This window comes from Rhipicephalus sanguineus, chromosome 1 (genome assembly GCF_013339695.2).
Source record: "Rhipicephalus sanguineus isolate Rsan-2018 chromosome 1, BIME_Rsan_1.4, whole genome shotgun sequence".
NCBI classification, from domain to species: domain Eukaryota; kingdom Metazoa; phylum Arthropoda; class Arachnida; order Ixodida; family Ixodidae; genus Rhipicephalus; species Rhipicephalus sanguineus.
This window is the reverse complement of record NC_051176.1, coordinates 224,891,603-224,919,219: the sequence shown is the minus strand read 5'-3', so window position 1 is coordinate 224,919,219 and position 27,617 is coordinate 224,891,603. Positions and strand designations below refer to the sequence as shown.

The 27,617-nt window shown below is 46.0% G+C and overlaps 1 protein-coding gene across 2 annotated transcripts in view; it reads left to right on the top strand.

The window, feature by feature from the left end:
- LOC119373293 (DNA-binding protein D-ETS-3) overlaps positions 1–27,617 on the top strand; it is a 175,747-nt gene that overhangs the window by 24,833 nt on the left and 123,297 nt on the right. For both annotated transcript variants that reach the window (XM_037643321.2, XM_049419823.1), the window contains exon 4: positions 22,629–22,733. In XM_037643321.2, coding sequence (XP_037499249.1) covers positions 22,629–22,733 — 105 coding nt within the window. The remainder of the gene's footprint in view (positions 1–22,628; positions 22,734–27,617) is intronic.

Genomic DNA, 27,617 nt, shown 5'->3' with positions numbered 1-27,617 from the left:
AAATAACCACAAAATAAAACAAAGCGCAAGGAAAATTGTTGTACTTACCATCACTTGAAAAAAATGACTAAATTTATATTTCGATATATAACGATACACGACATTCCAAATGCAAAATCAAAATTATTCAAAATGAAGTTCGGACATTCTAGTGCCCACACAGCATTTCCTGAAGCCAGTCATGCAAGCAAATGTCGTAAAGAAGGATAAACAACAATTTAACTTAGAGCTTGACGCTAGAAGGACAAGGACATGCATGTATACCTTACCATCACTGTTGATGTTGCCTAAAAAATTTTGTCCGTTTTGCTTTCCCGAAATGTATCAACAATGTAGGGTGTACATTGTAGTGAGGTATATAATTAAGGGTTTATGTAGTAGCACAATTTTTCACAATAAGGATTGGTACGTTGCAGGGGCGTAGGCAGAAAATTTTTGCGGGGAGGGCACCACTTTGATCTGAACTGAGGGACGGGCAGCCACATGTGGTCGAGTGTCATTTTGGGCTCTATATGCAATGGCAAAAAAAATCGGGGAGGGGGGGGGGGCACGGGCCCGGTGTGCCCTCCCCCCCCCCCCCTGGCTACGCCACTGGCAGGTTGTCCCCAATTCCTTTCAACCCCTCATTCCCTTCCTCATGCAGAGTAGCATACAGGCGATTAAACACATGATGACCTAAATGTCTGGGCTCCATTAAAAAAAACTATCTTTTTCTTGCTTCTATAGAAATACTCGTTAATACCGTACCCCGCACCATATATATGTGTCCAGCTGTGTCCACAATCGTGCGAGAAGCAACCATCATCTATACGGCGATAAATGCATGTCGCATGGGACGGTCGAGGAACTCGCTTCGAAGCGATTTGACGCTGTCCCGTCTAGTACAAGATGATAACCTCTTTACGCCGCCATGACGAAAAAAAAACATAAATTCGAAAAAAAAATGAAGGCAGCGCCAGCGATGTCGCTATTTGTCGAAAGGCTTAGCCACTGTTGCTAAAAATCTATGCCCCAATATAGAACAGTGCCATGCAACGCTTTTTTTTTTAATATATGCTGCCATAATCTGATTGACAGAAAGCCGGTTTAACAAAATTTTCTACCTTACGAAGTGTCATCTGTTCCTCGACACATATTCATAGAACCGTTACAAGTTGAAAACCTTGAAGCAGCGCAGTGAGCTGATCGTCTCGCCCTATATACTTAACGAAATTATCGGCGAAAACATGCGGGAGGAAACGGGTATGTCGTTTAAGGTCATGGAAGCCATTAAAGTTTGTCGCATCCTATGAAAGAGCAGAAGGCGCACCCAGCGGCTCGCTGCATGGCGCACCCGGCCGCTAGCATAAGTTGGAACAGTTTTGCAGCTGGCATACAGGCGCCCCTGGGCAAAGGTTCGGACCTATACTATAGGACAGAAACTTGGGCGAGTTGGGCGAGAAACAACACTCGTGCTGTGTTCTTCCTTTCCTTTGTCGTCGTCGTCTAATTAGCGCTCTATATAACAGTGTATAGCTTGTCAATGACGAACTGACTTGTATATCTTCCGGTGGAGGTAACCAAGAATTCGGCGGGCATTATTAGTAAAGTTGCTTACGTACGTTGCCCAAGTATAACGTTGTGTGAATTGTTAATTTCTACGTAGTTTTTGCCTGAATGTGAACTAATCCCATTGCCTATATACGAGAGATCAAAGAAATCTCAACTGATCACGACGCCTACTGAAGGAAAACTACTCGTGTTGAGAAGCGTCAGCCAGTTGAGCCGCCATGTTCATATAATTAATAAAATTGCTTTGGAAGGCGAAATTATCTCGAACACTGGGCGATAAGTCACAGAGACGTCAAAAATTAGGCAAGCGCCGTCCACTAAAGACGCCGTGAAACATTAACTGCCTTTAAAACAACAACAATATCGACAGTATTTAAGTGAAAGCCGTGCTGAATGGCAATATGATCGCAGCCTCCGCAGCTGTACTTTCATGTTGACGCCTGAATACGTGTGAACTACAATATATTTGAGTCAAATGGGCTTATTCCGAGACACTCGATCAATACAAATACTTCAGATACGCGATGTCGGGTCATAAATATTAAATAGGTGAATTGAGGTAGATGAAGCGCTGTAGCTTCAGCAGTTGCTCATCGCCGATAGCGGACGTGTTCCGCATCATTTCTATCTCATTTCTGCTCCGTCATTTGCGCGCGCTATACACATAAAAAGAGAGACGAAACGGGATGCGTTGAAACATACGAACCCCGTCTGAGATTATGCGGAAGCCCTTCCAACCGATGTAATTCCTTCAGAAGCGTGCCTCAAGATTCACTTGTTCTGATTCCTCTTAAACTACCCATTTATCGTACTCATATCTCTCTAAAAAAAAAAAAAAAGAGGCCTGATGGGTCTTAGTCGTAAAATTGTCAAGATTTCTCCTTTATAATAAATTTATTCATACCTTACACGTCTCCAATCAGCCTACGTTATCTACTATCTCTATATTCATGGCTCAGTAAAGCGAGAGTCGTTTATGTCCCACATACCCTCACTGCCACGCATCTTCAGCTTTTTATGTCAAGAACGCTACCGAATGAAATACACCATCGTCATGACGCGCTATCCATCACGACAGCCTTATTCATTTCAAAGCCCCAGTCCAATTTTATTGACCTCAATGTTGTCGTGACAGCTATGCAAAACCCTGTAAACAAATACAATAATAAGGTATAGCAAGTTACATAACACCAACAGCTAACGTTAAAGGTATACAGGAGAAAAAAGAATTACAACAAGAATATTCGTTACACAACACTTTGAACTTTCTAATACTTCGAAACACTCATAAAATTGGTTGAGGCGCAACTGTTTTCGGTTTCGGGTGCACATTACAATGGAGCACAGTAGACAGTGTCCATGCCTTGAGAATACATGCATGGGTTTCGCTGAGCCACGGATAAAAGAATGACGTCTACCGCGCTGCCTTTTCCGACAAAATCTTTTGGATTAGGTTTGTCTGACATTCTTGCAAGGCTTCTCGCTCATGCATGTCCCGCTTTTTAAGGAGAATGCACGTGGATCTACGTGTCAGAAGTAAATGAGCAAGTCATTTCATTTGTTTTCGCGCGCAGATCTATTTCTAATGTATTTTTCTCTATGTTTGGGCGAAAAGGGCTGCGACTTGTGCATTCTCGGTGAAACACGACGCCAGGTTTCTGCTAAGCTGCTAACATATTTCGTAATTCGCGTTTGTACAACTGCATCCGGATCATATCATTTCAGTTCATTTTATTATACTGTCAGCCCAATTAGGTACATTACAGGGGTGGATAGAAACACAAAACACACTGAAGCCTTTCGTGCTATACACAATGTATGAATAGCACGTACACTTGAATTAAAGTATTCACAGGAAAAGCAATACCACTTTAGGCGTAGGCGAAGAAAGCTAGGATATCAAAAAACTAAAGTTGCACTATATCCTTGTTTCCAGGACGTATATATGCAACTTCCTGGAAAACCGAGTCATTGAAATTTTACAAGAAAGAGGTTACGCATGGAGATAAAACAACGAAGTTCGTCAGCCTGCTCTATACTCACTGATCACCCGCGGAAGAAAGCTGTGCTTGAAGCAATGGCCGTGAAACCTCGGAGGAAGACAGTACAGGGGTGTTTAAAAGTTCCCTGGATGCCCTGCCATATAGGATTGTATGGGACAGCGGTCTGGGAACTTTTGAACACCCCTGTACGCTGTGAGAGGGCCTTTATATTTCCCTGGTTTTTATTTCTACGTACTTTGGTTTGTCGTTTTTTACTTTAATTATGAGGAACAATAATTGTAGCCTTTCATTGTCGGCAATTTTAATCTGGGAGATTTCAACGCAACTGGTTTTTGTATGCGGGTATCGTATCACTTTCGCATACTCCAAAATTGGCCGTATTAGCGCCTTGAAACCCCTGCTTACGCTCATCACAATCGACTTTGACACATTTAAGCCTGCCACTCACGGCACCATTCTTTATTTTTTTTTTCATTTTCTGGAGGTTTAGATTTAGTTATATTCGACCGGAAGGAGTAACCATTGTATATTACGCATTGCACACTCATCTGTGAAAATGATTATAAAAAATTAAGAAAGAAAGAAGGCAAACTCCCTCGGGGAACTTCAGAAATAGCGTTTGCCAATTTCTTTTTTTATTGTTAATATGATATAAGGAGATGTTGGCGCACAAATAAGGCGCCGGCTACTCCTTAGCTCTTCAAGAGGTCGAGCATTAAAGTGTTTACAATTACATATGAAGCAACGTTCTCGCAGTAACATCCCGACGTCAAAAAGGTACGTGCCAAACAACGTCAGCGCAGTAACATCAGGACGATTGAAAAAAATACATGTCAAACAACGTTCTCACCATAACACCAGGTCACAAATAACACGTAACACATACAATATATAATTTCAGTAACAGCATGACAGTGTAGAAAAAAAAAGCCTCAAGAACACAAATAATAATGTCATATAATAATAATAATGTCTCTGATCAGCTGGTAGCACATACATCGCAGATACCGCAACATAATAACTACGAGATACGTATACTAAGCGACCTTAAAATCATAGAAAGATTAGATGTATTAATAATGGCCAACAATGCTGCTGTCTTCAAGAAAGCGTTTTAAAGCTTTTAAAGCGTATATACTACTGTAATGCTCTGGTTGGCCACGGGTCCAAAAGTTTACTTATACTGAACGCTCTACGGTTTAATGCCATTAGTTCTTATTGAAGTCGGCGTCTTGGTGTGTCGTGATGTGGGCAGTCTAGAAAGAGGTCGCACATATGTCATCCACGGTCGCATTCTGGAGCTTCAGTACGGACAATTCTGTGTAAAAAGCATTTCATGTGGGCAGTGTCCTCTTGACCGATGAATTTGGATAGCTATATCTGAAGATAAAGTAATTTCGAATTCACTTAGTGGATCGATATGGCATAAATCAGGACTCTTACAGAACTTTGGTCAAACTCCGCATTTCTACACATTTTGAAAGATGTTGCCTTTATATGGGGACCCAGGATAGCCGCTATCATGTATTACTCCAGGAAATTGTTTTTTTTTTTTTCAAATTTCCTTTTTGATTTTTTTTTGGTCCAGGAAATTGATGCTGTGTTACAATTTTTTAAGACATTGGTAGCACTTTCCTGTTCACGGGTAACGTTATATTTCTATTTTCGAAGAGCTAGATCACTACTTTCATTTTTTTTTAATAAAGCGAAAAAAAAACAAATCCAGGAAAGCATCCAAGCTCTACGCTATTTTGCGCGGGCCCATAGTGCTGGAGGTTATAACATGCCAGCATACAAATAAAAAAAGAAGAAAAAAAAAAGAAAAGTATAAGCAGAAAGCCACGGTCTTCAAGGTGTTCTCTATCTGAGCTGCTCTCTAGACGTATATATATTAAAGAGCGTATTAGAAATAGAAACCATTTGTCGGTGCTTGACCTCATAAGGGCATAGTGCTTTTGGACAGGTTCTTCTTTCTTTTCCTTTTTGATTATTACTTGAGCAACGATGTTGCGATTGAGACGAAGCAGGCTACGACGCAGCCTATATATTCCCACGTTCCTATATTAAACAAAAACGAAGTAGCTCATTCACTGCGTAGAAAGTCAAGCACTCCGACGTCCCAGACACGGCCTTAAATACGAATGCCATTATTACAAGGTCGTTCTTGACGCAATAGGTTTAGCGAGCACAATAGCATAGAAACAGAACATCGTGGCATTGGTCCGTTTTAGCGTATAGGTATAACACTTGCGTAACTTTGAGACACGTCGTTCGATGACCGATGTTCAGAGTGAAAAATAACGAACACGAATAACGGCCACGACAGCATAACGTTCTTTGTCTTCGATACTGCGCGGTGTTGTAAGCATGCTACAATGATTTTTGTACATGTACCTAAAGCAGGACAACAGCGCCAAAAAGTTCATCAAAGTGGGTCGACGGGACAGCATCGGCGTCGCACAATGAAAACGAAACCAAACTGCTCCTCATTTGTGATTGGCGAAGCGCCAACCAATCGGAAGTCGCCATTTCCCCTCTCATCTGGGCAAAGAACAATCTAAAAAGGATGGAAGGAAAAACCTGCTTTCCCTGCGCCCAGAAACAGGGACAGGAGAAAGAGGAAAAGGTCCCCCCGTGAAAGAAGCACGCGGCTTTGCTGCTTTCGGGGAGGAAAGTACACGGCAAAAGAGCAGGGCCGGCGAGTTTAAATGGGAGCCAATGGGAGCGGCGGACTGGCGTGACGTCGCGCAACCAATCGGAAGAAGGGAGAAAGGGAGACGTCAGGAAGTTGCCAAGAGAACGAGGGAGTCAACCGGCGCGCGGCGCGCTCCCGTGAACGGGAGAAGGAATGAAAAGGGACGCGAGGGGGCTTGACGTGAATGCATCCCCGAATTTCCGTTAATTTCGCGGGCCGAGAAAATTAACGCTACGCGCTCGCTCGTCGCGCTGATAAAGCCTTTTTTGGGGCGCGCGCGAACTCCGTTGCTGCTTCGCAAGCGCTGAAGAAACGGGGGCGACGACGGCTTCTGCGTTCGCTCAGCAAAGCGGCCAGCGAGGCACAAAGCGCTTCGGTTTCGCGCACAGCGATAAGGAGTGCGCTTCGGCCCACCGCGCTTCGCTTGCTGCAGCTTTGTGCCACTGTTTTCCCAGCCCGGTATGCTCGAAGCCGCGCTGCGCTTTAAAGAAGAAAGTTTCAACACGCGAGCGGGACCGGAGGAAAATTAATGCGCCCGGTTTCACTTGCAGGCCGATAGGGGGCGCTCGGCACAATAGAACGCCAGGGGCGAGACTGCGGGAATCGATATGCGGATCTATTGTTTCCGAGCGGCCTCCCCATTGTTCCTGCCGAAAAGCGTAGAAAGCGACGGAACCGTAAAGTGTGCCCGCGATGCGTTGCTTGCACTTGTTTTGTCTTCTCTGCAAGGCACGTTTGTTGAAGAGGACTGAGGGAACACAGTGCCGCGTCCGTCGACAGCGGGAAACAAAGAAATGTCGACGTGTTTTAATTCAGTTTGCCATTGCCATCGCATACTAATCACGAAGGGATTGTTGGATCCAAGTGCCCCCCTCCCGCTTTTTTTTTTTCTTTGTGTGTAACATACACTTTGATTGTGAAGAGGTGCAATAGACTATCATTTCAATATGTAAATGCTGCAGCGATGACTTACTGCAGTTCTTTTTTGCTGATACCAGATCAACTCGGAATCCACAACGGCATGCATATATATATATATATATATATATATATATATATATATATATATATATATATATATATATATATATATATATATATATATATATATATATATCCTACTGGTTGTTTAGATAAATGTGTCCGAAACTCCTAAAAAATAAGGAATATGCAGTATTCGCTCGCTGCCTTCATAATTACTTTTTCTGTGGTGGCAGACATCTTAATAAAGCTAGATAATCAATTACTGTAGTAATTTAAGGAAATTAGGTTAATTAACTTGTAGTTAGTGAAAACAGGCGATCGGGTCAAATGGGAGAATTGCGTGGAACCCTCCTTGAGAACAGACCAGTGCCCTTTTGAGATTACGAAAAAACGGCCTCTGCTAATTATTGCATGGTAATGAAATTCGACATAATTCACCGGAAAAACCTGTGAACTTGTTCGAATGTAACTTAAGGTTCTTACGTGGTCACGTGTTTATATCACATGCATGTAGGTCGGTAAAAAAAAAGAAGCTCTGTTAGCCTCACTCAAGAAATATGTATACATATTGTACTTAGGGCTCACTCGGACTCAGACTCACCAAAATATTACTCGACCAGACTCACTCAAACTCAGACTCACGGCCTTATCTGAGTTTGAGTGAGTATGCTGACGTATGGTCACATGACGTGATCCCTTGCTCGTGCTCGAATTCGATCGGCCCAGTTTATGAATTTGGCGCCAAAACTTACATGATGTCGTCACTTAGCCACGTCAGTTTTCTTGCCATCAAATGTTAACGCCGACGTTCGCCGGATTTTGCTCTTCATGGGGCCTACAATGCTTTCTGAACTGAAATACAATGAACTGAACTACAATGAACGAACTGAAATTTCGAAGAAAAGATACGCCCCGTGGAAGCTCAGTGAAAGCTCGGTGCACGCTGTCTTAGCAAAGAAAGCTCCGGGCCATAAAACAATGGAACGTAAGCGCCTCCACCACTTCTAATGGCAGAGACAGACTGATTTCTCCTATATGTGCGCTGAAGGAAACGAGTTTAAACAGGCCTTTATTAAAAATGGCATTACAATAGCAATGACATCAATTTTATACAAATTCGGGACGTACAGTATTGCTGAAACATTGCACAACTATAGTTTGCAAAGAATTTGACAAAAAAAAAATCAGGATAAGCACTACAAAAAATAGTTGTGTGAGGATTCAGAGCGTGCACAATGCAACTTCATTATGAGCCAGACACCATCGTAAGGCGTAAGAGGCAAGAAGGAATGGAATTTCCGGGAAGTGTGGCAACGCATACACAGGGAACATGCCGAAAGTGCAGTATCATAATCACACGTGTACAAATTTCCAGTAAACATGCTCCCCCAGAGCTATATACAATCTTCCAGGAGAGTATAAAGTATACAGGCACCCATAGGTCGGCAAAGAAATTAGAGCTCACTCAGACTCACTCAAGAAATACATTTTGCTCTGAGGGCTCACTCCGACTCAGGCTCACCAGAATTTTCCTCAACCGGAATCACTCGGACTCAGACTCACTAAACGTTTTCTCAGCCGGACTCACTCGGACACAAACACAGCAACAAATTACTCAGCCGGACTCTCTCAGACTCACACTCACGGCTTTACCGGAGTCTGAGTGAGTCGACTCATGAGTCCGTTAGCGTCAAATTAGCTGTTTTGATCATGGTGTCAATGCTCGTTAACGCCAATATCTCATATAATCGGTGCTCTACGATACGCCTTTTGATCTTTTACCTTGAAATACGAGTTTTCAGTGGTTTTAATCCCGTGCGTGAGTATAAATGTAAGCCGACAGAAGGCTGATAATAATGCTGAGGATGAGCAGATAGGACCATAGGTCGGCAACAAAAGGTCGAGCTCACTGAGCCTCATTCAACAAATACATTTAGTGCTTAGGGCTAACTCGGACTCACACTTACCCATATTATCCTCAACCAGACTCACTCGCACTCAAACTCATCGAAATATTTATTATTCACCCGAACTCAGTCAGACTCACGGCTCAATCTGAGTCTGAGCAAGTTGACGGATGAGTGAGTTTTCCTACCTACGCAGGCAAAAGAGGAGGGTTGACGTTGGGTGGATTTGAAAAGGAGCCAGATCGTAAGCTAAAAGTAGCCTAAGTAGCCATGCCATCGAATTTTGTCGCCAAATTTGTAGCCAAATAAAACAGAACCGGTATTATGAGTAAAATTTTTATTATTAAACCATAAATAGTACCTCCTTGAATAAAGAAGATTATAGAAATAAGACCAGAATTTTTTCCCTCTTTTTGGGTCTTCATGTCACAGATAAGTTGCAAATAAATGAACAAATTATAATAAATTCAACGCACCTGCATATTGCTTATGCAGAATAGCTAGAGTCCTTGCCAGATACAGAGTAATATTCGAACATTCCAGCCAACAAGTCAGTACGAACATTAAACACTGACGCCGTTTTCCCTTTAAACCGCGGACCGAATTTCGCTAGTACAGTTTACATAATACCAGTCCAGCTTCACATAGCGACATGTGGTTAGAGATGTACAGCCAAGCTTCATTTTGCTTCTGATCTCTGTTTCTGTCAAGGTCACGCGCGAACACGTGATGCGGATCAGAATTAGCAAACTTGCAGACAAGATGGCGAGCAACGTGCGCAGCGTGCTAGCCACGCGTTTGCCAACGTGCACGCAACTTCGCCACTCCGTACTCGCAGGCGCGCCACGCGTTACGTTGCACTTTCTCGATGCGCACCAGCCATATCTGGTGGGGGCATGGGCGTGCGCAGCGGCATGCGCGACAGAAGAGCTCCAAAACAGCGTATTTTATGTGCAAATAAAAAGAAAAATGGCTGTACGTAATGTGGCAAAACAAAACATCAAAAGTAGCCGGAAAATAGCCGAGCCAAACTGAAATGTTTGTCGCCAAACGGGGTCGTAAGGCAGCCGATTTGGCGCAAAGTAGCCACCAAAGGCAACCCTGCACCAGAGCATTACTTCGTTTTGAGAATTTCAATATCATAAGAAAATTCATTAAAATGCATTGTTGGGAGCTCTACGCATTGAAAAGTTGGGCCTATTTCTCGAAGAGGCTGATGTTATTTGCACGGGAAGATCGGAATGCATATAGCTGACTAAATAACGGAGTTTCACTAACATTTTTAACTAACCACATTCGAGCACTTATAAAAGTATGAATTGGAGCCTGTAAGCTCACAGAGATGGAAAGCGCGGCCGAAGACGGCAAAAGGTTAGGTGGAGCGACGAGATTAAGAAATTTGTAGGCATAAAATCGAATCAGGACATGGTGGGTTGGAGGTCATCGGGAAGGGCCCTGCAGTGGACATAGGTTGCCGACGATGATTAGATGCACAGGCCATCGAGGTGGTAGGTGATCCAACGCAAGAGGACGACGTGCGTAGAATGACAAACGACGAAATTGGAATGAAGATCTGTCACTGATGGAAAAGAGAACATAATAATAATAATAATAATAATAATAACAATAATAATAATAATAATAATAATAATAATAATAATAATAATAATAATAATAATAATATCTGGGGTTCAACGTCCCAAAACCATATGATTATGAGAGACGCCGTAGTGGAGGGCTTCGGAAATTTCGACCACCTGGGGTTCTTTAACGTGCTCCTAAATCTAAGTACACGGGCCTCAATCATTTTCGCCTCTATCGAAAATACAGCCGCCGTGGCCGGGATTCGATCCCGGGACCTTCGGTTCAGCAATCGAGCGCCATAACCACTAGACCCCAGTGGCGGGGCCTGATGGAAAAGATCACCGTTTTTTTTTTATGTTGGAAAAGATCACCGTTCTAGCTGTCTTGCTTGATCACGCTGATTGGCAAACTGCAGAATAAGCTGGACATGATCTGAGAGTGTCGTGACTGAGGTTGTCCATGATGGCAGCTAACGCAGCAATGTCGTTATTGTCCTCATGGCTTCTTTGTATATAACAGTCGAAACCCGCGATAACAAAATCCCGAGGGAACGAAATTCTCACCTCAAGGAAATATTTTCGGAGCACCTGCGAACACCCATAGGAGGCAATGCATTTCGTAACTCGCGACTACGAAAGATATTCATACCGCAGTCCCTCATTAACGAAATTTTTGAAAGACGAGTGCGCAAATAATCTACTCTCGCAACATTAACTACATTCGAAAACTGCTGAAATGCATTCATACTACACTTAAGTTGTGCAAGGCTATCGCTACAGCGCACTTGAGAAGCAGCCGCCATCATTGTTTACAAAAAAAAAAAAACATAAAGCTGGCGACAACGATGATGATGATGGCTTACCGAAACACCAGCTCGTTATCGCGGACTGTGTAGCCAAAGCCACATTCCTCATTGGAGTTTCGTTCGTTGGCTTGGCTTTGTCGGCTTTGCGCGCACATGGTCGCGTGTGTGGAGCCACTTGTGGAGCGTTTGCTTGGTCGCTTGTTGTAACGTGAACTGTGTGTTGCGATTGCTTCGTCCGATTTCGCTGCCTGAGAAGATGCCGCCTCCATCGAAAAAGCGGAAGTTCATCGCGCTCTAAGATAAGGCTGCAATCATCAGTGAGGTGGAAAAAGGCAGGAAAAAAATTGACATCGCCGAAGAATTCGGCGTTGCGTGCAGCATGCTGTCCAAGATTCTGCTCTGAGCTGCGCTGATCCGGCGGAGCCGGAAGAAGGTTCGCCTGTCAGCGCACTTGATGACAATATTGGTGACTGCGCAGTGCCGCCGACACTGACCAGTGCATGGGGCGAACTTTGTGCCCTGGGAAACGAGGTTCCCGATCGAGAGGCATGAAATTGCTGCATGGTAAGGCCCGCCAAAGCAAACTTACTGACTTTTGGAAATAAAATCTGTTTTTTGTAAATTATATGTCTTTTCTGCCGCATTCTCGCGCCAACGAAATTCCCGCAAGAGCGAAATTTTGTGCTTTCCCCGCCGATTTCGTTATTGCGGGTTTCAACTGTAGATGGCTGTAAGTCTGACGAACCGATGAGCAGTCAGTCGATGGAAATCGATGGGCTTAGTATACGATGCGTGGTATAGTACAGAACGCGCAGTCTGACAAGTAACCTCAGTGCGAGCTCAGTCGCTTCTCACTCAGCGCAATGCTCTGAATTAACTGCAGTGATGAGGCCACGACTTGTGGGCGCAGTGTCCGGCAGAGCTTAAATAATGAAAAAAAAACCAACTAAAATAATGATAAAAAAAATCACAGCATATCCACGTGGTGAATGATGATGAGTGGGGCAGCGCTGCAGCACGGCGATGGCATTGGCGCGAGCGTGGTCCTTCTTGATGGAAGATATTGTGACTAGATTGTTTGAGAACCACAATCTGTCGCACACACCGCAACTATGGCCGAAACTGTTATCAAGGAAGTCCCGCTGGAAGCGCGCGTCGGCGCCTTCGGGCAGAGCCCGCCTGATGCGTTTTGCAGCCACTTCACGTGCTCGCACAGCCTCGGGCTCTGCCTGCCGGTACGCGCGCTTTCTCGCCGCTTCACGGTCCTTCACATTTTGAAAATCCGATTCGCGCGCCGCAGCCGTGCAGCTTCGGCGTCGCGGGCTCGAACGGCGGGGTCTTCGCGCCGCAGCCGTGCAGCTTGTCGAGCAGCTTCGGCTTCGCGGGCTCGAACGGCGGGGTCTTCTCGCCGCAGCCGTGCAGCTTGTCGAGCAGCTTCGGCTTCGCGGGCTCGAACGGCGGAATCTGCTTCGCGGCGTCGACGTGCAGCTTCGGCCTCGCGGGCTCTCACCTCAGGATTCTGTCTGCGAGCGCGCGCTGCCGCCGCCTTCCGTGCCCTCCGTTCCGCAGCCTTGTCTTCCATCTGGCGACTCCGAGCTAAAGAGAAAGCGTGCCGAGAGGGAGCCTCATGGCGCGTTACTTCTGAAATGTTGTCTTCGGGTGTCGTTGAAAACACGAGACGTAGTAAAGAAGAAAGAACGCCACACAGGCGAACACGCAACGAGTGTGTCACTCGTCGACGTCGTCTTCTTCTTCTACTGCATACCAGAACGCGCGCAGTAAAGAAGAAAGAATGCCACACAGGCGAGCACGCACGAGAGTATCACTCGTCAACGTCGTCTTCTTCTTCTACTGCATAGCAGAACGCGCGCTTCTCACGAACTAGAGGTGGCCAATACAAACAAACCTACAAACGGAGGATGGACAGACCCAGGGCATAAGGAGCTTCGCCCCTTAAAGGGCCCCTCACCAGGCCATATATCAAATTTTAGTTAGACGCTGGAAGTTGTTGTGTGCCGAATGAAGAGCAGTATACCACAAGAATTTTTCAAATCGGTTCATTACGAGCTGAGAAAAACAATAATTTGTAGCGGCGCGAAACCATGATGCGAGGAGACGTGTTTCAAACCCTTGCCACTCGCCCCGTGTAGCCTTAGCAAGCCAAATCCCTTCCCTGCCCTCTTCACTTGACACATGCGCATGAACACGTCATGCGCACGCATGACGTGCCCGAGCCAGCCCGAGCACGCGAGCGGCGTTGCACGGCCGCTACCTTTTTTTTTTTTTAATGTAGCGGCCATGGGCGTTTTGTCGGCGTTCTCTGTGGTGCACTGCCTGTTTCCAGCCTGTTTCTGCGGGACAGCCATGAAAGTTGAGGCATTTGTACGGGCACGAGAGTGGCAGTATCATAAGCCAGTGCCGCATTAACGTTTACTTGGACGCGGTAGAATAAATGAGCATAACGAGTGCTCGAACGCGCCAGAGCATTACTTATGTTTCCAGGGCTGGCGTCTGCTCGATGCGCTAACCGCGGGGACACGAACGCGCGGGAAAGGGAGGCACATTAGCCCCGCATCTCGCTGCGATTCACCAAAAAATAAATGAAAAACACGCACACATACCCTTTGTGTGTCTCATCATTTCTCTCAAGTTTTCTTAATCTATTCAAGCAACAAATTACACAAACAACACATGTCGTGTCAAATAATTATCGCATTGTCACGTGCTACTGTTGGCGACGTCAGAGCACAGTCGTCTACGTGGAGGAGCGACGTCACAGCACTACCATCTACGTAGGTCCATTTTCTCATGTACGTCATCCCCTCATTCTCTAAAGCGCGCGCCCACGAGAGGAAGGGCAAGCAGCGTTCAGCTTGAAATTTAACCCATTTCCGCGGCGTGTAGCGTTGCAAATTTTGGCAGACGTGATCGTGAACGCCCAATGTATGCATTGCGCTCGTTAGCTCAAAATTTTCAAACCTGGTGAGGGGCCCTTTAAACAGGATCCCTTATGCATCCGCCTCACTCGACTCGAAGGCGAAAGCCATCTTCTTCTTTTTCTTCTAAGTCGATGTATTGAACTTCCCACGCCCCCCTCCGAAATATTTCTGCAACTAAAGGGGTATTCAGACGGGGGAGAAATGCTCGGGGGAGACGGGGGGGGGGTGCGGATCACGTGACCGCGACGTCACGGATTAGCGAGTGGGCGTGACCCCCCCGCGCCTCCTCGGAGGAGACGGGGACGTTTTCCCCGAAAGGACAAACGATCCCCCTGCGGTGGGGGATGTGGCGGAATTTCGGGCTCTTGTTTGGCCACATTGTTGCACTTGCTCCTGCAGAGAGCGGCAGTGGGTGTCCCGTCTGCAGCTGGATGGTCGTCTGCTGCAGCTCGTCGTCAGCAGCTCGTCAAACGGGTGGTGCAAGCCACCAGAGTAGTCTAGTAACACTGGTCTCCCCCTCCGTTTGCCTCGTCCGTGTGAGTGGGGGGCATTTGTGGAGACTTCTCCGCGCGAGCTGACGTCACTAGGCTCCGCCTTTACCCCCCGAGCATTTCTCCTCCGTCTGACCGGAAGCATTGTAAGCTTTCTGCAGATCACCTTGTTTTGCACTGCCTCCGGGATCGGCACACATTTGACCAAGCAATGATGTCATGTGATGACGTCACCATGTGGCGTCACAAATTTTGGATACATATGTGACGTCATCACGTGATGATCATTTTTTTGCGTCACTCGTGTCGATGCTGCCGACGGGGGACGCCGACGGGGGACGCCGGTCAATTTGGGCGTTTGATGAGGCATCTAGGGCTTTCGCTCTAATAATATCTGGAGTGTTACGTGCCAAAACCACGATATGATCATGAGGCACGCCATTGTTCCGGAAATTTCGACTAGCTAGAGTTCTTCGCGGGGACACGGAAGAGGAAAGCGATTTTTCTTATATTAGAAAATTTATCTTTCACAATTCCAAAATCCCCATGCTTGCCGTGACAAGACACTTTGTAAGCGAGAAAAATGTGCAAAAAGAAAATGCGGGTGGCGACGCCCCATTGACATTCCCGCACCAAACGGCATGACGTCATAGATTTTTACGGCGTCTACTAGGTCTTCCTAATCGGTAAAAATGAATTACATTGCACTCCCAGGGGACCATAGACTTAACGTACCAAGTTTCAAGAAATTTCGTTGAGCCAGTGTCGCCAAAATACGAAAAATACACTTTGAAATCCGTGACGGCGCGCACGTATATTTCGGCGCGAGATTTAAAAATGAAATTTTGTGCTTGATTTTTTCTTCTATTAACCCTTTCCCTACCGAAGACTGAGCTCGTCCACACAGTTTGTACCGCTCCTACCGAAGACGGGCTGGGCTCGTCCACCATGAAACAAGCATTTGGGGGCTCCACAGTTAAGCTACCCTGATTCATTTTGCTGTGTTCTCTTTGGCTTCGACAGATAGGGCAGTAAAAATATTGAAAAACGCACTGAAAGCGTGCATTTTGATCGAGAAAGGACTTGATTCATGTAAACGGAATTAGAAAACGGCGCCCTCCTCTAGCGCGAACGATGCGCGCGTGCCGGAACAGCTCCGTTCAGAAAAGTAAATGCCCTTTTTTGCCGAAGTTTCGTGAAGTGAAGAATTTCAGTTCTCCTGCGTGCGTGGCAGCGACTACACATAGCAGCACAGCTTCTCTAAATCATGGGATTCGGACGACCACCGCGTCTCGGCGTATACGCCGAGCGGCAGTGGACGCCCTTAGATGTAAGCAAACCGGCGCGTCCATGGTTTGTTTTCACGGACTCACTTCCCTGCGCTTTATTTTTTAAGTTCCAAAGAGACATTTTCTGCACCGAAAGCTGAAGAGATTAGGGCAGCTTCCGTGGTGCAGTACAGTGAAGCCCATCCTCTGCACATTATCTTTTTTTTTTTGCGTGTACCTTGCGAAAAGCGCCTTTGAATATTTTTTTATATGTTTCAAGACACGTATAATTAAATAGGCAAATCAAAGAAATGGGTATTTTGGTATCGTGTTCGGCCAGAAAACTCGGTAGGGAAAGGAGTAAACGTATGATGGTGAAATTAACGGTATTATATTTCTCAGGGTGCAGTTTATCAATGTAAACCGATTCACTGTTTCACACTGGTGTCCCTTTAATGCGTGCCTAAATCGAAGTACATGGGCCTCCAGCATTTAGCCTCCATCGAAATGCGACCGCCGCGGTCGGGATCAGCAGTGCTCAAAGAATGTATTTCAAGAGAATAGGACAGGTGACACCTCAGTTCCTGTTAAGTTGAATGGACCAATCTTAGCTCAAAGCCAGTTTCAGGGAGCAACATTTTACCAGATGTGTTACCACGTTGAGCGTATAGCAACGCTTAATTTTATTTTGAGATGCTAAGCTCGAGGGCGCGGGTTCGATTCCTTGCCAAGGCGGCCGCATTCTCCCACTATAGCGTGCCTCATAATCATATCGTGGTTCTGGCTTGTAAAACCACAGCAATTATTATTATTATTATTGTTTCATATTGAGCGTTCGAGGTCACAAGCGTTGAGAACATCAAGAAGCTTTTTAAGATTGCTCACAGCGAGCATCAATATTATTTTATGTTATTCAGGTTGTGTGGTCGTCAGCATCGATAAAGAACTTATGCGTATCTCATGGTACACGAGATTTCACAAAAGCACCAGTAGTCATTAGGAATACATAACGGCATCCGCAAATCGCTGGTAAGCATAGATAAATAGTAATGAACCACTAACCCCTGCAGCTGTGTTGACTCTTTTGAAGCATAGATAATACGACGAGTACATTATCGTGTTAATTATCCCAGGAATCGTAAACGCACCGACGTATTTCAGACCAAACGGCAGGGTGCCCCTGAAGGACTAAAATGTCTTCGAAAAGTCTACTGTATATTGGGGACATATTTTCGTCATCAGTAATGTTGATCGAAGTGTAAGCTTCTTTTTTGATCATCGCACACCACGCAAAAATACATACATATTAGCGTATTAAGTTAGCAGTGTGCGCCATTGGCTTTAGGAAAGAGCACCAATAATGTCATGAAAAAGTGAAACTCGCGCTCGTGCACCCGAAACTCTGCGCTACCATAGAAGAGATGATTACTTAAGCGTGCAGCCACGAAGTCTCGAGATCTCGTATTCGTCCGCAAGGCCGCTTACATTTCACGGTAACCGCAGGTATTGCGTGAAGTCTCCGCTTCGTTCCCAAGCGAGGACGCAGAGGGATCGGCTAACCTTGCTGGATGCAGGAGTTCGGGACTCAAAAAGAGTGAGGTCATCCCTCACTGCCACAGAGTTAACAAGAGCGCGGGTCTCGATACTGGGTCATAGTCGCGGCGCCATCGACTTCTCATTGAACAGCCATTGGCGAGGCGTCTCTTGCCGACGACGCGCAGTCAACGCTGTTCGTCCCCGCCGGTGGCGGTAATTGCCGCTACGCGCGTCCCTGCGGCTGCCACCATGCAGCCAGCGCGACCGGGGAGCGACCTCTCGTTACGGGGTGCTGCCTTGAAGCGCTGGTCTCGTGGGAACTCAACTGGAAGTCGACAGCGCCCGATTGTGCGCCCGAAGTGTCGCGCCAATGGACCCCGGCGCGGGCGGCGAGCGGGGAAAGCGCGTGGCCTGCCACGCGTGTCCCCCACTACTACCGTTCGCTGGAAACTGATCGGCCGTGTGGCACTTTGGGGTCGCAATGATTTCGGACTCTCTTCCGCCTTTGGGAAGCTTCCCTGCACCACCCCGCTGCTCGTCTTCTCTGCCCGGCGTCGCGGTCCTCTCATTCTTTTTGCGCCCCCTCACATGCGCGTGAGTTATCGTCACGCACGCGGAGTGAATTTATTTGCTGCGCGCACAATACAGCCTCGGCATACGCTGCGCGCACATCATCGGCGACAACGTGTCGCGTGTCGGCTAAACGAGCTGGCTTGTGGGCGCATGTATATGCCGTGCAGGATCGCCGATAGCTGCGCGGGTCGCGCGGGACGGGCGCCCGTTCGCGTGCACAATTGTGCGGCCGCACTGCATGTCGGGAGTACACGGGGGAGCTGTTACGAGCTGCACCGAACACTATAGGCCGCTGCGGTGTGTTGCTCGCACGCCGAGCATCTTTTTCTCGTCGCTTTCATTGACAAACACGGCCCTGTGGGACAGGCTAAGCGATCATATCTTTTTTTTCCCTCTTGACTACTGAAGGAGCCGGAGCAAATGTTTTCTGGCTGAGCGAAGCTAAATCACGGGGCCCATCCTTCGTTATCTCGGTATTCAATATACGCTGTACCATTAAATGCTGTTTTACATATATTGAAATGTATACGGATGTTGGCGCCCTTAAACTATGCATGCAGGTTGATAACCTGCATGCATAGCAGCGTTACGATATGTCATAACTCTTCATGTGGCTCAGCGTAGCTGTTTTTGGTTGTTATTATAAGAGTCATTTTGTTTATTTGCGTTTGTTCGTTCGTTTGTTCATGCGCAAGATAGCCCAGCGCAATGAGGGAGGGGAAGGGGGGGGGGATTGCAACCAGGGACTATAGCCGTGGTCTTTTGTATAACACTCTGTGCCAATGCTCTGTACTTACTTCTCTGTCCGTGTACAGAAGAATAACACAGCAACTGCAGGCATTCAAGCTATACTTTTCCTGTGATTAACCCTTTCAGTCCCAAATTAATTACTTTAAATGTAAGCAACCAGTTTTTAAATTTTGAGGTGTGGATGATCATGGTAATTAAAAAAATGAAAAAAAAAACTCTTTGCTCCCACTTTTCAATAAAGAGTAATTAATGTCGAAATTTTAATTATTAATTATTATTTAATAATATTTCTATTATTTTTACTTAATTCATTGCTCAAACAGTTATTTAGATGGGATAGCATAATGCCCAATAGCCAACATTCCAATTTTCGACGCAAAACTAAATAAGTGCCCTATTTCTGTATGGCGCGTCTCTCATAATCATATCGTGGTTTTGGGACGTTAAACCCCAGATATTATTATTATTTCTGTATGGTGAAAGAAGAAGCTGCCTCAGCGAAATGCGCGAACAGCATGACCGCTTCTGTAATTTCCTTGTTCACAAGTGACCTCGCTTCGTGTACGTTCCAGGTTGGCACCATACGTAGAGCAGATGCTAAGTATGAACTCTTGAAAAAGAACAGCGCTTTATCTTTACCAGGTGCTTGCTGAGTGACCTAGAAAACTGATGATTCCAATTGGAATCACTGGGCCTGAAAGGGTTAATAACATACGGTTAACAGTGCGCCTAAAATTAGACGTGTATGAATACAGCGGGAGTTATACGTGTATGAATATATATCGTGAAAAGTCAGAAACAATAAAAATACGTGTATTTCGTTAACATTTAAATATAAAAATACCGGGAAATTTCTCTGGTGTTTCCAGTCAGATGCCCAGAAGGTTCATATTTTCGCTCCTCAAGAGATTATAAGGTATTGCAGCGAGCTGTCATGAATGCCTTTCCAGAGGGGTTTTTTTGGCAGTACGGATATCAGGGATGGCGCCAGGATATTTTAAGTGCGGAGCACTTTAGGGGCCCGGGCAGTCGTATGCCGTCGTCGCTTGGCGTAACGCAGGCAAAACCACGTATAACGATAGAAAAAGAGAGGAAGCAAGCGAGAAATAGAAAGAGAGATAAAGAAAGGGAGACAATAGGAAGAAAAAATAGAAATAAAGAGAGTAAAAAGGACAGAAAGAACTGGAAAAAAAGAAAAAAAGAAAGAGAGGAGGAAAGAAAGAGAAAACTGCAGAGAAACAAAGAAGGCACTTCCTTCAGGCTTGGCGCCACTAGTGCGAAGCTGCCTTACACTTTTTTACTGGGGGGTCACCGACGACAAGTGAGTTTCTTCAGGGAGGGTGCATGGAGGCTGGGAACTTATGCACTATGTTTCGAATGTTTGCGATGGGGGGGGGGGGGCAGGCGGATATATTAGGGGGGGGGGCAGCTGCCCCTCCGCGCCCCCCGCTGGCGCCGCCCCTGACGGATATACAGCCTAAGCTTTCATATCGCACTGAAGCCTGCACGCCAAAATACGCATTTCCAAATGCGCTTTGATTTCATATGTCTATCACTTTCTCTTCGATAGCAAAATGTGGCTCTTCACTTTGTGACATTGCCACAATGTGGCCCATCATAAAAATGTGATGAAGGAAAACGAATTTTCTTAATTCCTCCTTACCTGTCGAACAACTGCCCACAATAGAAACGTATTGAGTCACCAAACACTAAAGCACCGATTTCGTCAGTAGGCCAATCTATACAGGAAGAAGAATGTTAAGTACCCGAGCCCACCCTTTTTAGTTTATGAACCTGATCACTTGGTTATCCTTCAGGATATAATATACACTGTTACGTAGCGTGGACAATTATAAGAACTGAACGTCGGACAGGATGACTGGTATCAGACACCCCTGTTTTCTCAACGCTCCACCTTGACTCGGGAATGTCGATGGCAGCGCCGCCCCTAGGCATAAATGGTCACTGCGTATGAGCGATAATCGGCAACCATTCTTGTATATCGCGACGTAATATTTAGTCTGGCGGCGGCGCTATGATCAACGCGGTCGAATGAAGTATAAACTTCAAGTCGAGGCTCGTCTGACAAGGCGAAGTTAGGTAGGGAACGACAGCCTCATGCACCGCGTCGCCTCGATCGAGTGACACACGGCATTTGCCATTTACGTTGATTGAGGATGATAAATCATCCTTATAGCAGATACGTCATTGCACTAGCGTGCTAAAGGCCTTGTGAAGTAATAAGATTAAAACGGGGCCAACAGTCGAGAATTGCCCATGAACGATTACACTTTGCATCGATCAATTTTGTCTCCCTGAGCACAAATTAAGTGTATACGTACGTATGCGGCAAGTTACCGCGGTGGGCGGAGGCCGCCTTTCACCTTCGTGTGGCCCACGCAAATCACATTTGATTTAAAATGCACTGTGCGAACTCCACGTCACGTTTGTGCGGAGTGTTGGAGAAGCATATGGCCCAAGTGTCGCTGGACCATGGACCTATTACACGCTGAGCAAAGGCGACAGTTTAATTTCTAACACTCGTGTATAATTCCTTTGTCAATACTTGAACAATCGATGATGTCTTGGCGCACCTAACTGGAGCTACAGTATTCCGAAAGAAAAATCCCTGGTTTGATACCTGTTGCAGCGCATTCCTTTCTTTGACCTGTATTCTTGTTTCACTTCATCAAACCCATGACGACATGCACGGTGATTTTTATTGGGCATGGGATATACAGCTGTACGCATTTACGGAGAACCACAGCTGTAACGGCAGTTTTCCACAAATGCTTTCAGAGTAATGTGTATAGGGTAGAATATAGTGCACAACTTTCAGCAGTGGGCAGAAAAGCCCACTCGAAAAGTTCGATAGGGGACGCCCGGGGAGAGGGGAGGGGGGAGGGGGAGTTAAAACCCGCTTGCTCCTAATATGTGTACGACAAGAAATGTGAAAGCCCTTGACACAGGCAGTGCCTTTATGAATATCCTCTGTTGAGAAAAAATGCGGCCTTTGCACATTTTTGGTATAATCTCTAGATCTTTTTCAGTGAGTATAGCATGCTATCAGTTATTTCAAGCCTTTGTAGCCAAATTGTCGGGAGACCCTCGGCACATTGAACGCGACGCTCAATTGCCACGGTGGTCTAGTGGTTGTGGTGCTCGACTGCTGATCCGAAGGTCGCGGGATCGAATCCCGGCCGCGACGGCCGCATTTTCGATGGAGGCGAAAATGCTTGAGGCCGGTATACTTAGATTTAGGTGCACGTTGAAGAACCCCAGGTGGCCGAAATTTCCGGAGCCCTCCACTACGGCGTCTCTCATAATTATCGTGGTTTTGGGACGTTAAATCCGAACAATTATTTGAACTCCGTAGGCAGAAAAACGAAAGATTGCGAAAAAAAATAAGGACATTCAAGGCAACCCTATAGAGCACAAACTGGGCACCTCCCACGGAAAACTCCATATAATGGTAACAGCGTGTTGGACACCGAATGCGTGCAGCGGCAGCTGACAGTGCTTACGCGGTTGCGTGTTCGCAGGCGGTGGAAGCGCGGGTTCAAACAACGACGGCCCAGGGGGTCGAACTGCTGCCAAGGCCTACGCGTCGACGCCCGATAGTCACCCGCTGAGGCTGACCAAGGACGGTGAGTGCTTCTACATTCCCCACAACGCAGCCATGCCCGTATACACGTGTAGCTCATCAGAGAAGTGCTTCGAGAAACAGGGCGACAATTGTGCAAAGGGAAAAAAAAAATAACACAGTGGTTACAAGAGCGTACAGAGAACCTTTACGCGTTAGCTGTGCATGGCAGGCGTCGATGCCGATATTAATCTCAAAGACTCGCTTACTTCCTGCATGACAATTCAGTGTAAAAGATGTTCAGCTGGTTAAACTATATTGCGCTATACTCTCCGACGCTGCTCACCGGCTGTGTTAGCATATATACACTGGTACAGCGGGGCCCTCAGCAGCGCACAGAGCGAACCACCACCTCTTTTGCCTATGAGTGAACACTATCTGATTAACGCAATGCGGCAGCAAACGCCAGCGCCGCCACCGACTCGCGAAGTGCAAGGCAAGGCGTGTACGCGCTGCGGCAATATTTCCATGATACTCGGAGGGTTCCGCCGCCATGATGCGTATATAGGATGCCTCGATGCCAGCAGTGTTCGGCATCGAGGCACCCTATTGATGCGCGGAGGGCCACATCATCTGGCGTTGTTGCAGGGAAATAAGCCCTGCGTCGCGTGGCCGAACTTCCTTTTTGTCACTAGCACACGCAGTCAACGGAAGCACCTTCTGACGCACCGCCAATGTCCGCGCTGCTGACGGCAATGAATGATACCACACCGAGGATTAAACTAAAAGAACGTAACTGCAAATCAGTTCTGAGGAATCCCGCAAGGTGGCGGAAGGATTAAGAGATAGAGATTGACAACCACCCGTTTGTAGCACGAAGCCACAAGGAAATCCATGCGGATTTCTCAGAAAGAAAGCTTCTTCCTTTCTGAAAAATTATTCCTTGCTTTCTTCTTTCTTTCTGAAAAATTCGTCTGTCATTTAAGTTGAAATATGAAGAAAAATATGTAAGCCTGCAAAGACGACCTAGGAATAAGTAATTTAGATGCGTATACATCAGATCCCGTCATGTTATAATTAAAGATTGCTCGTGAAAAAGAATATCCGCACAGGCCTATATAGGTATCTTCCAACGAGATTACTTCGCATTCCACAACTGAAACTGGGCCCCTTATGTCTGCCAGAAGCGCGTGATCCCTCTTCTACCATACAGATTACGTGTACATTGATGACATTTCTCACACCATGATTCTCCTCTAGTTCAATATTTCTAGTAGACGATCACTTTTAATGTAGATTGCTTACACACATATAAGCTGAAGCCTTCAGCTAATGTGTGTACAGCCTTCACTTCGGCGCCGTTAAGAGATGTAGTATAGATCAGTCCACGTTTTACCTGATGGCCATTTGTTTGCAACCTTGGTGACAGAGTTAGTCGGCAAAATTCTTTTCCATGTTTACCGGCATGTGTATTTGTGACGATGTGGTCACGTGCCTAGGTTCTTGCTTGAAAAATGCTCGTGCTTTTCTTTCCAAGAATAAACATTTGGCACTATGAACCCTTGGGCCTGCCTTGCTCGTTCTTTCCGCCTGTCGTCGTTTTTAAATGTGAAGCATTTCTTAGCGAACCTCAGATACTTTGAGCGTATCTATCTATCTATCTATCTATCTATCTATCTATCTATCTATCTATCTATCTATCTATCTATCTATCTATCTATCTATCTATCTATCTATCTATCTATCTATCTATCTATCTATCTATCTATCTATCTATCTATCTATCTATCTATCTATCTATCTATCCGCCTACGTCGCCTCATTAACTTGGCATAGACCAAAATTTACATAGGAGGGTAAGAGGGGTTGGCGAATATGACTATCTTTTCATGACATGACTAACAAGAAAATCCTGTCGCGTACGTCGTCAAACCCCTACGTCCAGACTCGTGTGGCACATACCTGTATACCACGAGCCGCGATATGCGGGTATGCGCCACAGCTGATCGACAGTTTATATCTACCTAGGAACAGCGAGAATAGAGATTGGTAATATAAATGCGAGAGCGTTAAGAAAAACCGACATCGGCAGCGTTGACTCGACGAATGCAAATAATAAAAAAAAGTCGCCCGCATCTTCCCGCGTGGAGAACTCGAGTAAATGCGTGGCAGAGTGGTGGGGGTATCGCGTGAGAGAGAGAGAGAGAAAGAGTAGAGGAAGGCAGGAGTATCGCGTGAATGTTGCATAATTGGGTATGGTTTGGGAATGCTTAATTGTTACACGATGCGCACACCAAGTACGACTTGAACGGCTCCAGTGTGCACGAAGTTCCGGGTCCGCAGCTCGCTTCAAACGCTTGCGTTCAGCGTCGTATGCTCGTCTCTTCGCAGCCTTGTCTTCTGCACGGTACACATACAAACGACGAGGACAAGCGCATACTTCCAACTGATTTTTATTACAAAAACGCACACATATATAGGCTACAGACCAGAATAAGATCACATGCTTATCCAGGCACGTAAAACCAAAAAAGAAACAAAAAAAACCTAAAAGGCAAGAAAGACCCCCCAAAGAACCAAGATATCACCTTGGGACACCACGTGCCGAAGAATTCAAATACGTCAATTCTTTTTGCGATAAGGAAATGGACGGTTTACTGATGCAACTTCCTTGAGCTATTGTTGCGGCCTCAATTATGATTGTAGTGCCTTCGTTAGGCTGCGTCGCGAGAACACTTGCTTTTTCGAACAAAGGCTGGCATCCGCATTCAGAACAACGAGAAGCCAAAAAACCATCCCCCCCCAACATTTCCTACTTTTTGGCCATGTTCCTGTAGTCTTACATTTAGGCACCTGCCTGTCTGACCAACGTACCTTAGTCCACAAGACAAGGGTATACTGTACACAACTCCCCTTGCACTAGAAGGCACTAGAATCATAATTGAGGCCGCAACAATAGCTCAAGGAAGTTGCATCAGTACACCGTCCATTTACTTATCGGAAAAAGAATTGACGTATTTGAATTCTTCGGCATGTGGTGTCCCAAGGTGATATCTTGGTTCTTTGGGGGGTCTTTCTTGCCTTTTAGGTTTTTTTTTGTTTCTTTTTTGTTTTTAAGTGCCTGGATAAGCATGTGATCTTATTCTGGTCTGTAGCCTATATATGTGTGCGTTTTTGCAATAAAAATCAGTTGGAAGTCTGCGCTTGTCCTCGTCGTTTGTATGTGTACCGTGTAAAAATTTTCGCGCTGAGCAGTTTAATAATGGCATACCAACTAGCCCAATCCCACACTTGTCTTCTGCGTTGCTTGCTGTTGTTGACGCCGACGACGGTGAGGGTGGGGTAACGTTGCCTTCAACGAGTGGTGGGACGCTGATTGACGGTACTGTTGCTTCCATCGCATCTACTCGAGTCAAGCAAAGCGTCAAGTCAAGCGAAAGCCAAGTAAAGACGCCCTTGACTGAATTCCGAACGCGCGCTCCGCCGCTTATATACACACCGCCCGCGTTCGATCGAGAGGAGAGGGGAGGGAGGGAGGGAGGGAGAGGAGAGGCCTGCTGCCGGCACGAGAAGAGCCGAGCATGCGAGGGAAGGTGAGGAGAGGCTTGCTGCCGGCACGAGACGAGCCGAGCATGCGCAGTGGGGGTGTGGACGGCGGCCGATGCCGCAGATGCGACTAAGAAATGCTCCGCATTTAAAATCCAGAATTCCAGCAGGAATCGAACCGAAGCATTCTGCGTGGCAGTCACGTATTTCACAGAGTCATGCCAGGTTCTTGAAAAAAAGACCCTATTCAGGCGTAATGTCGGTGCAACGTTAATTGTGGTTGTAGTGCTAGCTATCTAAATTTATATAAAAAAACAATGAACATTACATATGTACTCCTATGAAACAGGCGTCATGTCGGGCTAACGCCCCGCCACGGTGGTCTAGTGGTTATGGCACTCGACTACTGACCCGAAGGTCGCGGGATCGAATCCCGGCCGCGGCGGCTGCATTTTCGATGGAGGCGAAAATGTTTGAGGCCCGTGTACTTAGATTTAGGTGCACGTTACAGAACCCTAGGTGGTCGAAATTCCGGAGCCCTCCACTACGGCGTCTCTCATAATAATATCATTGTGTTGGGACGTTAAACCCCAGATATTATTATGTCGGGTTAACGTCAGTTGTGTCTCCGGTGTTGTCTCCGCTTTTAGAGCACTCTAATAAACATTACACATATATTCCTATGATTCAGCAAGCTATATTCAAGCGTTGCTCGACCCCGGAGGAATACGCTAACGAATGATATTCGCATTATTTTTGCGTTGCATTCGCATCAACCCATCGTAGCGTGCACTTCATTTCGATAATACTGATGTCTCTGCTCTAACGTGACTGCTGACGTTGCGTCAAATCATAAGTTACCCTTTAAATGGCAGTGTAGTTGACGTGCTGGTAAGCCCACGATGTGCGCACTACTCCACTTACTAAAACACGTTGATCCAACTCGTAACGCTTGGTTCAGAGCAAAAAAAAAATATGGAGCATGGACAGCTACTCGCTGACTGCTTCACATGAAACAGATTCGCACAAGGCGTGGGATCTGCCGAATTTTTGTTTGTTTGTTTGTTAGTTAGTTAGTTAGTTAGTTAGTTAGTTAGTTAGTTTGTTTGTTTGTTTGTTTGTTTGTTTGTTTGTTTGTTTGTTTGTTTGTTTGTTAAATGCGAAGCATTTCTTAGCGAACCTTTGGCACTTTGAGCGTTTATGTCGACGCATGTATCTATCTATCTTGCCGCCTACGTCTGCGTGCTAGTGATGCAGAACTATCGATGGTACTATCGATACTATCGATAGCTGAGTCACTATCGAACTATCGATGGTAAAAAATACTATCGATAGCCTATCGATAGTAAAAAAATTCGATGGTACTATCGATAGTGTAAAACCAACAGCACCAACTCATTGC